This window comes from Orbicella faveolata, unplaced genomic scaffold (genome assembly GCF_042242905.1).
Source record: "Orbicella faveolata isolate gen_17 unplaced genomic scaffold, um_ofav_v1 contig_1, whole genome shotgun sequence".
In the NCBI taxonomy this organism is placed as follows: Eukaryota; Metazoa; Cnidaria; class Anthozoa; order Scleractinia; family Merulinidae; genus Orbicella; species Orbicella faveolata.
Window position 1 is genome coordinate 31,780,377 of NW_028301536.1, and position 12,732 is coordinate 31,793,108.

Below are 12,732 nucleotides of genomic sequence, written 5' to 3' on the forward strand. Positions count from 1 at the left end.
TTGCGAGACAGCCATATAATAAAATCTGTTAATAATCATATACTTTAGTTGTCGCCATTTTTATTGCCTTTTGCTGAAATTTAGGCAATTAATACTCATCATTTCTTTTGAGAAACTGTGCCTTACCAGGGCAGGAAGAAACCCAGGTCTGACAACCCGGGGATAGAAAATTTTGCTCTTGGGCAAGTGAAAATAGAAGTTTTGTGGTCCAGTGGGCAAGTGAAAATAGCCTCTGTAGTCTAGTAGTTTGTGATAATTTCCAATAAAAAAGATATAACCTAAGACTACAAGATGAGCAAAACAATGAGTTGAAAGCATGGATTAATTTAAAATCCAAGCACACTTGATTATGGTAAATGATGTAGTTGATAAGGCATGAACATTGCATGCCTATTGGGCAAGTGATATTTTAGTAGGGGCAACCGAAAACTGAAATGTACTGGCCCACTGGTCAACTGGATTTCAAACTTTTTTTCCCTTCCACGCTCACCAAGTTACTTTTTGCTTCTGTTTCAAAGTGAATTCTGGTGCCTATCTGTGTGGAATGTAGGTTTGAGTATAGATTTTTAATAAGACTGGAACTAGCTTGCAATGGAGGCTTATACGGGGGGAATAAAAAGAGATACTTAGTGAATAACATTTGCATTTGAAAGACTCCCTGCAGTAATCCAATACTGAGAATACGAATATGGTCTATTGTGCCTCAGTTTCAGAGAAAAAAAATGCAACGTGATGAGAATGAAAAAAAAAAAAAAAAAAAAAAAATTAAAAATCACAGCCTGGAAATGGGTTAAGGGCTAACAAAAGTGAGTAATACACTATGACTAAAGGTGCCCGGGACTAACCCCACAAAGTCAACATGCAATTTCTCTTCCAGTCAGAAGTGATGTGGATCACGAATAAAGAAAAACTGGTCAAAAAGTTGAATTTATCGTGAGGTTTAATTAATTTTCCATTAAATGTTTGGGGACCACAACCTGTGACAGAAAAGGGTTAGGACAGGATACTTTTGTCTTCCTCTCCTGCCTTATTCAGAGTCAGGGTCTACCAACAGACTACAAACACTTTTAAGATCGTTGAGCAAAACGTCAACATTGATTTGGAGCACACGGGGGAACTGCTAAACTTCCCAACTATTTCTGTCATCGGTTCTAGGTAGAAGTGAGATGCAAAACAAGAAATATAAATCACACGCTCTTCAGAATAAGGCCGATCCTCAGTCACTGCACGATTTTCCGCTCTTACCCCAAGTTTAGAATACTAATAAATTAAGATCCCAAGGGCAATTTTCAAAAACCCGCTCTATTAAAGCATTTATAATCCTTACTTTTAAGAAAAAGCAGACATAGCATGGGACACGTGAAATCAGTTGCCTTGGCCTTGTAAGTCGTGAATGAGTTGGTGCGAGCGCGAAAAACGAGCGCGAAGCGCTTGAGCGTAGCGTGAGTCCGCGCGCGCTCTTGCGCGCCCTTAGTCTAGCTCTTCTATCACTCCCAGGTTCACTTTTTAACCTTAGCTTGAAAAGACTAATCTCGCTACACAATACCTTCAACAGCTCGGGAAAAATAAACACCACACATAACCGAATTAAAATTTCTTTTGACTTTATTAAAAACCAGTAACAGAGTTGGAAGCCGCTAATTGGGTCTTTATATGTCAAGAAAAAAGAACTACCCAGTGAGATATTTCGAACTCTTTTAGTGAAGCAGTCTGATTTCAACAGTCAACACTGTAGATGTATTTATTGTTGGTAGAATGAGCTTCATCCCTAACTTAGTCAAAGAAAGAACGAGATCAAACAGAAGAGAAAAGAAGAGAATAGAAGTGAGAACCTGACTGAGAATAAAACGGGAATCCCATTTAGACCGCCATCCAAATATGGAATTCGACGCCATATTAGGAAGCGAGGTTTCTTGTGCATGTTCCGGGAAGCGTGGTAACCTCGAGGAGTGTGATTTATTTTCTCCGCTTTTCTGTTGTTTTCTTTGCGTTTTAAAAGTCGGGCGACGTTCAGCAGTTACGAAAACCAAGCATCAACGTAACTCGTCCGACTTTAAAGTCTCTCACGGCGAAAACTTCGACGTTTCGAGTGGTAAACGTGGCGTGTACCTCCATTGAAACCGGACGATCATGGAAACCGCAGATAGTGACCTAACCGGAGAAAAACAAAGCGAAGGACGGTAAGTTGTTCCCTGTTACGAGCCATTTTGTCCCGCTAATGAATGATAAAATTCTAAAAATGGACTTAATCGTTGACAGTGAATTGCTACTTTTGAAATTTTGTTGTAAATGGTAGCTTATATCGGATCATGTCTCATTTAATACGAACGGACAGTCGGTCTCATTACTATTTCATAGCCAGTAACAAAATCCTACCGCGCAAAACTGGAATGAAATATTAATCTTTTTAATTTTATAGTCTACAGACTTTTCAGCACTGCAGTTCTTTAAGGGGCTCATGCTTCCTGGGTTTATAGGAAAAAAAATTATATTGTGATGTTTAGTCAAAAAATCAAATATTCGCGTATCGGAATTCGTTTAATTTTTGAACATTTTGTTAACTTACTGTACGTAGTGAACTTCTGACTCATGAGAATTACTGTAATACTGCAAAGAAATTTATTCTTTTAACTTCAAAAGATGATTCCATATTTTTACTATTTTTAAACCAGGTGTAATCAAATGATAGACATCTATACGATCAGCAAAATCGATATTAATCGATATCTTCACCCCAAACATAAATCAAACTATGCCCTAATGTTAAAATCACTTTCAAATAGTCATGTATCACTATTTGCAGGTGGAATTCCTGTTTTATGACAACAAAAAACACCGAAAACTTCTTCTTTTGCATGCATTTTCCCTTGTCGCAATTTTATAGGTAGCCAAAGTGATTACTACTTGACAGTAGTAATTTTAAAACTACAGTGGAAGCTCTCTAACAGAAACTCCTGTAAGCGGACAGCTCCATGTACGGCCGCTTTCACAAAATTCTGTTTTAACTCCCACTCCTATACAAACTCTGTATTTATTCATTCCCGTAAATGGCCGCGGATACTTTGAGGGCTTATGATTTGGACTTTTCCTTTGTTTGCTCAGGTAAGCAGACACCAGATAAAAAATCCCATGTAAATAGCATACTATTGATGTTACTACTGCAATTAGAATCTGTTTATGGCATATTACAGCAGTTATCTGTGTGCAGTTTTCGTCATTATCAAAAACAAAAAAAAATATTTGAAACAGTGGTATTTTTTCACCCCCAATGTAAATTGCTAGCTGGAAAGCTCCCGTAAGTAGCCATATACATGCACACCTTACAACTCTAGTGGCTGCTTACCAGAACCATTCTCGCAAGTGGCCAGCTCCAGTTACGGACACCTTTTTCATGTCCCGAAGGCGTCCGCTTACGAGAGCTTCTGCTTTATTGTAAAATAACGAATTGTTTCCGATACCAGTTGATAACAACCGCTAACAATCGATAACACTGCAGTTGTGCAGAATGTTCTGTTCTTTTTGCTGATGATGATCTACTAGTTTGAGCTTGTAGTCAAACCTACACTGACAGCCATCTCTTTACAATAACTAGGATTTCTTTACTTAGTTGGGTTGATCCATAGTTGAAGGGGTACATTTAAAGAGACCCTAAGTGACATCTGATAGACTTCAAGATTCTCCCAGCAAATTGTTTTTCAATTCCCTCCATGGAAAAAAAGGAGAATTTGACATGAGATCAAGTGTAACTGAAGGTTCCACACTCCCATACTTTTTATTGAAATCTCTTTAGAGATGCCACTTCTCTACAACAGCCAGCTAATTCTGCCCCTCAGCAGCTTGCAAAGAAAGTCTTTCCCAATAACCAGAGGCTGATGGATTTTAGAAGTCAGACTAGTGGAATCTGTTCTCAGGAAACTGTTTAACGAAATTCAAATTATAGAAATACTGATAAGAGATGAAATTTCTTGAGGCTAGTGAGAATGATTGTTGAGCTAGTATGTCATAGTTACAGTTTGCCCAAAGGGTAAGCAGGAAAATTGCTTTGTTTTGCACCCTGCTTAGTGGTCATTGTATAGTCGGACTAAGCTTTATTTTGTTTGCAGAAAACATGCTTCCAGTAGACAGTTAGTTTTAAAAAGGCTTAGATTTGGATCCTCTGTGGTCCTGTTTTAATTTAATTTTTTTTGTCACTTTTTTGGTTTGAATACAGACTAAGGTCTTGTTTACCAGAACTGATAAGTTCAAGTATTGTTCGTTGTATGTGTTATTGTTACGTAACTAATATGCTGACCATTTCTATGGCAGGTCATCAGTTCAAGAGAGATCATCAGGTAATTATTCCTTCCACTTTATCAGTGTTTAATGACACAATTTATAATAAGAACTAAATACATGTATATCTTGTGGGAGGTGTGGTGGCCTCATGGTTAGTGCGCTTGTCTCCGGATCGAGCGGTCTGGGTTCGAGCCCTGGCTGGGGACATTGTGTTGTGTTCTTGGGAAAGACACTTTACTCTCACAGTGCCTCTCTCCACCCAGGTGTATAAATGGGTACCGGCGAACTTAATGCTGGGGGGTAACCCTGCGATGGAGTAGCATCCCATCCAGGGGGGAGTAGAAATACTCCTAGTCGCTTCATGCTACAGAAACCAGGATAAGCTCCGGCCTGATGGGCCACTTGGCTCGCATGCCAGACTTTACCTTTACCTTACTTGTACATCTTAGCAAATTGTTTTGCCTACCTGTATGAACATGATTTTACATAAATGTAGCCTCTTGTTACCAATTTGAATAAAACAACTTCTTATTTATTATAAAGGTCAGTTGTACTACTTTTGTTTCTTCTGTATTGTGAATTGGAATGGTTGAGAAAAAGGTGTTTAGAGTTTACCCTAGAAGTGGGTTGCAAACTAAGGTGAACTAGCTTCTAGCAGGCAGTAAAATTAGTCAGTCTCTTATCTCTTATTGAAAACCACAGAGTGAAATTTCTTTGGTTGCTCATAGCGGTACAAGAACAGGCATAAATCTCCCCACAGTTCAGATAATTGATAAGGGCATGGATGTACATACAGTGATTAAAGGGATAGATGATTAAATGATTATCTCTTGCAGCTGAGAACAGTCCATCTGCTAGTCCAAATAAACCTGACCCGAGGCCTGAGCAGAGAAAGGTAAAAGAGAATCACATAAGTTGAGTACAATCAATCAATTGAGCCTCTTGTAAGCATAGGTGTGGTACAGCCATGAGCACTGCTCAGCCGGATGAAGGCATACATCCATGAGGCCAGAAAAGGTGTCCTGTTCAGAGTTTTCTGCTAATTGGAGGTTAAAATTTTATGTAATGTTGAGGAGGACATGTATGTGGCTGGGACCATAACAAGACATGATGCTGAAAATGACCTCTTATGAGAAGTGCCCCTCTGTATGGAGCCCTCAAGTATCCTTTCTTATTTATTAGACTAAAGATGCAAAATTCTATGAGCTGATAAATGTAGTTTGCAAGGGACAAAACACTTGTTGTTAGCATGTTGATTTTTTATTTCTTTGATTGCTTTTCTTTTGAAGACGTTATTTACAAAAGGAAAGAAACGGAAAAAGCCTGACAAGGATTTGAATGCACCTAAAGCCCCTCTCACAGGATATGTGAGATTTCTGAATGAACACCGCGAAAAAGTGCGAGCTGAAAATCAAGATCTTCCATTTCATGAGGTCACCAAAATCCTCGGAAATATGTGGAGCCAGCTACCATCTCAGCAAAAGCAGGTACTGATAGCAGCTATAGCCAGCAGTTTTTGATAATTTTTAATATTATCAAAAGGACTCTACTACATTATACTTGCTAACTTGTTCTGACACTGTAAAATAGGGTCAATTTTTGTCTTCATAGTACCCAAATTTCCAAGTACAGTCTATGTACAGTATTAATTCAAAATTGTCTCTAAGATTGATAGAAGTCAGAATTTTGATCCTGACTATGCTTGTTATAAATGTACACAATGTACACTGTATGTATTTTTTTTTATTGCAAAATGAGTTCAGGTATGGATAGCCCATTCAAAGCTGTATTATTGAATTGAAGTACATGGTAACAGATTATTATTAATATCTATATTGCTTTGAGGTCCTTTTATCTTATAAACAAAAACTCTCCTACTTTTTATCGATGCAGGGTTATCTTGAAGAAGCAGAAAAAGATAAAGAACGATACATGAAAGAGCTGGAACAGTATCAACAGACTGATGCTTACAAGAACTTTGTGGCCAGACAAAAGGCAATGAAAAAAGGTGAAGCTAATAATACAGTGGTGAGTTGTTCTATCATAATAGACTGCAGCGGTAGATCAGAGGGTGTCCTAGCTCTGTTATAAGTAAGTTTGTTTTAGCAAGAAACTGATTTTTTTGTTATGTGTTTGAGGACCTACACCCTGAATAGCCGTCTCTGGTGGCTTTGCATCAGTGTAAAATGTGAATTGATTTTCTGTTGAACCATAGATTTTACCATACGCTTTAAAATTTAATTTGTGTATTTGAATTTTAGCGATTGCATTTTGGATTGTTGGTCGCTGACATTGTTTTGGTTTGTTCTAGGTGATGGAGAGGGTGTCAATGGTACAGAGGTAAATACATGTAAATATATTTTACACAGCAACGACAACAACATTAATTTATTTTATTTGTTCCTCTTGACAAAAAGGATAAGAAAAATTGCAGTATCTGTTGACACTATTATTATGCACTTATTATAGGATTAAGATGAAAAGTTCATTGCTGTTATTTTAATTGGTTAATCAGCCTTGCTTTAATCAAACTGAGAAGAATTCACTTGGAGTCCATGACAAGCAATAATATTGTCTACATGTACATGTAGGCCTGAGTCAACTTGGTGTCATTGTATTGTTTTCCATTAGGGTGGAAATGATGACTTGTTTTGCAGTGCATGTAACTTGTACTTTAACTCGCCTCACAACAAACGTGAACACATGTCTGGGAAGAAGCACTTCGCAGTCATTTCCTCACAGATGGACAGATCGGAGAAACACATTGAAAAAACAAATGGTAAAGATGTACCAGAACCGAAAAAAGTGGAAGAGTCTTCTGAGTCACAATCACTCCAGGTTCCTTTGGATGGTGATATTCCAATTTTTACAGAAGAGTTCTTAAACTACAATAAAGGTAATTATGTCGTGACTTGCTTAACAAACATGAACTAGAAGAGACTGCAAAACTTTCACTCACGTGATGTTTCTTTTGGCTATTAATTATTTGGGAAAACTGCATGGTTGTTTGTTAATGGCAGGACAATCTGTTGGTAATCAGCTGAAATTTCATAAGCGATCATTGGACCCAACCAAATGTGAACAAAACAAGACCCTTGCAAACTAATTGAGAGAATAAGCACAGCATTGTACTGTGTTTTAGAACACAACAAAAACATACACAGTGTATCAGAAAAGGTTCATCAACATCACCATCTTTATTCACTTGTTAATGGATTATAGTTTTTTTTTTGCAATTCAATTTTATTTACAGGATTTACACTCACACTACTTACAGCACCTCTGTTTATACTTACAAATATACTTGCACTATACTTACTTAAAACTTACACTACTTATACTTACACTACTTCCAATACATTTATTACAATACAATAACACTAATTAATATATAGCATGTTTACTTACAATGCTTTTTTTTTATTGTTTCTACATTAATTGTTCGAACCCTTACTAAAAAACAAGGAAAATTACTTTTTTTGTCCCTTACACTGCTTACAACACTATATATTCTACTTACATAGGTACTTACACTATACTTACTTTAATGGATTATAGTTGCATCATGAGTCCAGTAGTGTTATTACTTTTATTTGTCAATTGTTTGAACATTTTCCATAATCGATTATTGCATTGCTTAAGGTTTTCGATCAGTAATCTATTATAATTGATGATTGGCACACCACTATTGTTAACTGTGGTCTAAGGTTAGCCAGGTTTAAAGCTCGAAACACCACTCAAGCAATTTTGTTGAAAAGTGTTGGCTCAGTTAAATAATTTGCAATAATTGCGTGTTGTTCAAAGTGAACCAATCATCAGTGTCATAAAGCAGGGCTGTCATTAAGGGCCGTAACCCATAACACTTGTTACAGCTTAGTATGCTTGATTTTCCCTTTATTCTACGGGTGAAATTGCCTGTTGTGAAAAGAATTCATCCACAAAGTAACAAGTTTGCTACAGGTATGGAGAACAAGGGTACAGGCGACTCAAAACTTAATGACAGCCCTGATAAAGTACATGTAGAAAATGATTTCAGATCCACTTGAGGCAAAGCTAGAGGCTAGAAAATAACAATCAGTGTACCATTGCCACAGTTTGTGTCTTACATTCATGACTATTGAATCAGTATCTTCTTAAACCTTCTTCAGGGTCTTTAACTCTGTATTCCAATTTTATTTCAGCTCGTGAAAATGAACTGAGGAAGCTGAGGAAAGTGAACACAGAGTTTGAGGAACAGAATGCCATTCTTAGCAAGCACATAGAAAATATGAAGAAAGGTATTGACAAACTGGAAGGAGAAAGGAAAGAACAACAGAGTGAAATTAATGCTCTACAAAGACACCTGGCCAAGTTGCGGCAAGTCATCTCCCGTAGCTTTATTGATATTCAAATTCCAGGAGAAGCAGATCCAATAACCTTGGAATCAGTAGATTCATTTGTAGCAAAACTGCAGCAATACATTCAAGAAAATAGTAAAGAAAACTTGGAGTTAACATCTAAAATAAAAGACATCATCGCCTCCCTGGACTACCCAAAGTAAGTGAAAAGTTGTTATTATTAGAGAGCATTAGTATGAAGCTTTCTGAGATAGGAAACAGAAGCTGGTAGAGTGTAACCACAGCTTTTAGTGAACCTATTATATCATTGAATGATCCTTGTAGATTTAGAGATATTGACAGAAGTTTCTAAAGTGCATAATAAAACCAACATTCATGTACATTGTACCTGGTTTTAAAGGAGACAATTTTTTCTCTGTCAGTTGTTTTGAACATCCTCTCAGATACCATGCCTGTGACTGGTTATTAAGGATTGATTATTTCCTCTTCTACCACAGCGTCCATTGTCAATTGCAGCAATGGAATTGGATCTGAAAGGGTTAAACTTGTAATGGACATGTGGGGAAAAGTCCCTGCACTCCCAGAATAACTTTCACAACTTCTTTTAGTAATTTTTGTAAGGTGAAAAAAAATCAGAGTGATCAAAATGTTTGTTCTCCATACTGATTGCATTACTTTTCTATAGAATGATGTTAGCTGTGAGAATTAGTTGCTTTATCAGGATTACCTCAAGAGTAATCAATATTGACACCCTCGAGGTCGAAAGGCTTTGAATAAAGCTAGCAAGTGTATAATGCCTGCTTGCTTTTGTGTTTTTGTCATTCATGAGTAAAAGGTCTATAAGAAGCAGTATGACCAATGCCAATATTTTGTTTATTTTCAGTTGCTTAAAAGAGCTGAACAGCTGATGGTGCTGTGCTGTGTACATACCACACTTACATTATCTGCAGTTACTTGCTTGGTTCACTTTTTTCCAATAATATTGTTGTGCAAGTGAAGAGTAGCTTCAGTATGCTAAGAAATGTTATACATATCGTCTTGCGATGTGGGATGGGAGTTCTACTATTTACAAATCGTCTCACTCGTGAAACTTGTGAAACAGAAACCAAGAGCCAGTTACAAAGCTTACTTCTCAGTTGTTTTTTGTGTAGGAAGTTTTGTTTGGAGAGTTTTTTCCCGGGAGATGAATTTAGCTGGAGAGAATGAACATTGTCAACTATTTTTATCATTAGTGTACATGTTCTAGGTCACACAGTTTTATTTTGTTGAACAATACACAAGTGACGAGAAGTCAACTGAATGGAAGCCATCATCACCACTCAGATAATGTGCAGTAAAGGCATCCACGGCTGAATCTCAATTGATACACTTGATTGACCCTCAATTAAGACTCGATTGACATCGTGATCAACATTTGATCAAAATCTCGATCTCGGTAGTGGTTGAGGGTGTTGATCGACACTCGACCATGGATGCCTTTAGTACACCTGATTCTAGTGTCCTTACAAAAAAGTGGTTATTGTTCTAGTTAGAGTTGGTAACGATTTATTATGTCGTTTACTCAAAGGATAATCTCCTGTGCATGTTGACAGAGCTCTTTAGAAACTGAATTAGTTTTTCACTGCAAATGTACATTTTCACAAATAAAAATGTTAGGAAAAATTTGTATGAGAATTTATTGCAAGTGAAAAAGAAATGCTTGTAAAAATGTCAAAGCTAATTGGTTTTGTATGATGAAAGTTCTTGTCAAAATATTTGCATTGTATTGAGTTTGTAAATACTTAGTTATTGAGGAATTACCTGTACTATCTTTAGAGACATTCTATTAATTTTCATAATGGTAACAATAATTGTGCTATTTGAAACATTGTATCTATTTATTGGTTGTGGTCTCCAGTTTTCTAGAAAAGAATGCAGAATTTGTAGTATTGATAGTTGCAGAGTTTCATATATTTTTTTCTCCTTGCTCTTTATCTAGTAAAAAAGCAGTTGAGACACTTGAAAAATTATACTTAGCGATATTTTATCCCCATATTCTATTTCAAATGCCTCTCATGGTAAATCTCTACTACCCTCAGCCTCCCAATTCAATGGTGTTCGGGGGAGAGGAAAAATGATTTTTTCTAAGACGCATGAAAAAATAATTTTACGTTGAAGTGTCTCAACATCTCTGCCGCCCATGGTAGGACCGAAATCTCTGGCTCAGATCGAGATCGCTCGCTGTCACTCCTTGAAAATCCGGCATTCTGGAGTTATATTTTGTAATTGGTTTGTTGCCATGACTGGCACCCAGCCACTGTCTGTCCCAGCAGTCGTTTCCCTGTCCAAGAACGAGGCTTGTCTCGAGCCCCAAACTTTACGTACACGGGCATTCTTTGAAAATCAATCGCTCTATTGCTATTGGCTCCATTTTGAGACACTGAGTACATTTTGTTGTCACTTCCAAGTCATATTGAAGCAGTCCCTTTTTATGGCGCTAAGATGTCCATTCTATGTAAATGTTTTGAATGTCACTTTCCCTATGGTTGCAATATTTGGAAGGGGGCGCTTTCTGAAATAAAGGCACTTCTTAAATGAAATTGCACTCATTGGAAGGAGTGTATTAAAACGAATCATTGCAATAATACTCAGTACGGTCGCGGCTCAAACTTAAGGTCGGCACACACGAAGAGACTAATCCCTTCGATGCGATTACTCCCTGCAACTAGTCCCCTGAAGAGTTTACACGAAGGGTCCGAAGGGACTGGACGCGGGAACTTGTCCCACGAACAGTTCACACGAAGCGTTTTGAGGAACAAGTCGCAGGGACTTGTCCCAAAAATTCAAACTAGTTTGAATTCGTGGGGTCGTCCGGGTTCGAGCCCTGGCCGGGGACATTGTGTTGTGTTCTTGGGCAAGACACTTTACTCTCACAGTGCCTCTCTCCACCCAGGTGTATAAATGGGTACCGGCGAACTTAATGCTGGGGGTAACCCTGCGATGGAGTAGCATCCCTTCACGATACCACTCCACAGCATTATCTGTCAAGAAGTATATCTGCCGAAGAGGTTTACGACAGCAAGGTACCCTCCTAAGTAGAGAAATAAATGATGATCAATCCAAGGGGTGCAGATGTGCTTTGACTTTCCTAAGCCCTTTTAAGTTATTTCTAGATCACTTCCGGTTTCGGAAATCCCAGAAGGGCCCAGGAATAGAAACCCTCACGGCACTGTCCAGGCTGGGTACTACGTCTGAAAATATCTCGAGAAAGATGTAACCATGGGAATAAGGCCTATATGGGGTATTAACTCTCTTCCCCTTTATCCTCGGGTTATTAATAATGGTAATAGGACTGAGTGGAGTCCAATTCGGTCTGTAATCATACGAGTGATTAACAAAATCGGACGACCGCGGAGCGGGAGTCCAATTTGTTAATCACGAGTATGATTACAGACTGAATTGAACCACACGATGTCCTGATACCAATTAATCAAAACTATGACAAAATTCGAGAAACGAACAAACCATCGATTGATCGCTGAAAGATTAAACGTCGCTATAAATGCTGAAAAACACAACAGTTTACTCAACAAAGTGCACCACAACAGCACGCGCAAAATGACAGCTACTGTCCAATTACAAGAATGACACGTACACTGTCCAATTAATGCTCAAATCGGGCTGCTGATAGCCAATCACGTTCGAGAATTTTGCTATACTTTTGATTAAGATATATGGGTTATTGACCAAGTGTGAGGTCAAGATGGCTGGATATTGGCCAAGTTCATTTTTTGCGAGTTTATGGACCGAGACGGAGTCGAGGTCCATAAACTCGCAAAAAAAGAACGAGGCCAATATCCAGCCATCTTGAACGAACAAGCTTGGTCAATAAAGGATTTATTATATGGCTTTCGGGGAAATTTTTCTTGCGGGACACGGCGGGTAGTCCCGAGCGGGCAAGATAGCTCCATCTTGCCCGCTCGGGTAGCCAATCACAGCGCAGGATTTGATTCATCTTGCCCTCTCGCGGAGCTAGCCATATAATAAAATAATAAACTAAACAATAGCCTCCATTGGGCGCGAAAAACTAGTGCTAGGATTATCTGTTCAGACAAGCGAACAGTTTTCAAGCTCGAGGAAA

The 12,732-nt window shown here is 38.1% G+C and overlaps 1 protein-coding gene across 1 annotated transcript; it reads left to right on the plus strand.

The window, feature by feature from the left end:
• The first annotated feature begins 1,904 nt into the window (after window positions 1-1,904).
• LOC110047202 (high mobility group protein 20A-like) lies at window positions 1,905-10,549 on the plus strand. The gene is made up of 9 exons (XM_020752952.2): window positions 1,905-2,180; window positions 4,306-4,331; window positions 5,112-5,170; window positions 5,565-5,762; window positions 6,169-6,283; window positions 6,587-6,615; window positions 6,907-7,171; window positions 8,457-8,811; window positions 9,496-10,549. Exons 1-9 carry the CDS (start codon window positions 2,131-2,133, stop codon window positions 9,518-9,520), a joined length of 1,122 nt encoding a protein of 373 aa, XP_020608611.1. The 5' UTR covers window positions 1,905-2,130; the 3' UTR covers window positions 9,521-10,549.
• Window positions 10,550-12,732: the final 2,183 nt, after the last annotated feature.

Bases quoted from the DNA above. Each gene is read 5' to 3' on its own strand.
- LOC110047202 (XM_020752952.2), top strand. From the start codon at position 2,131: ATGGAAACCGCAGATAGTGACCTAACCGGAGAAAAACAAAGCGAAGGA. The intron at 5,763-6,168 runs GTACTGATAGCA...TTATCGATGCAG, and splicing joins TACCATCTCAGCAAAAGCAG to GGTTATCTTGAAGAAGCAGA. The intron at 7,172-8,456 runs GTAATTATGTCG...ATTTTATTTCAG, and splicing joins GTTCTTAAACTACAATAAAG to CTCGTGAAAATGAACTGAGG.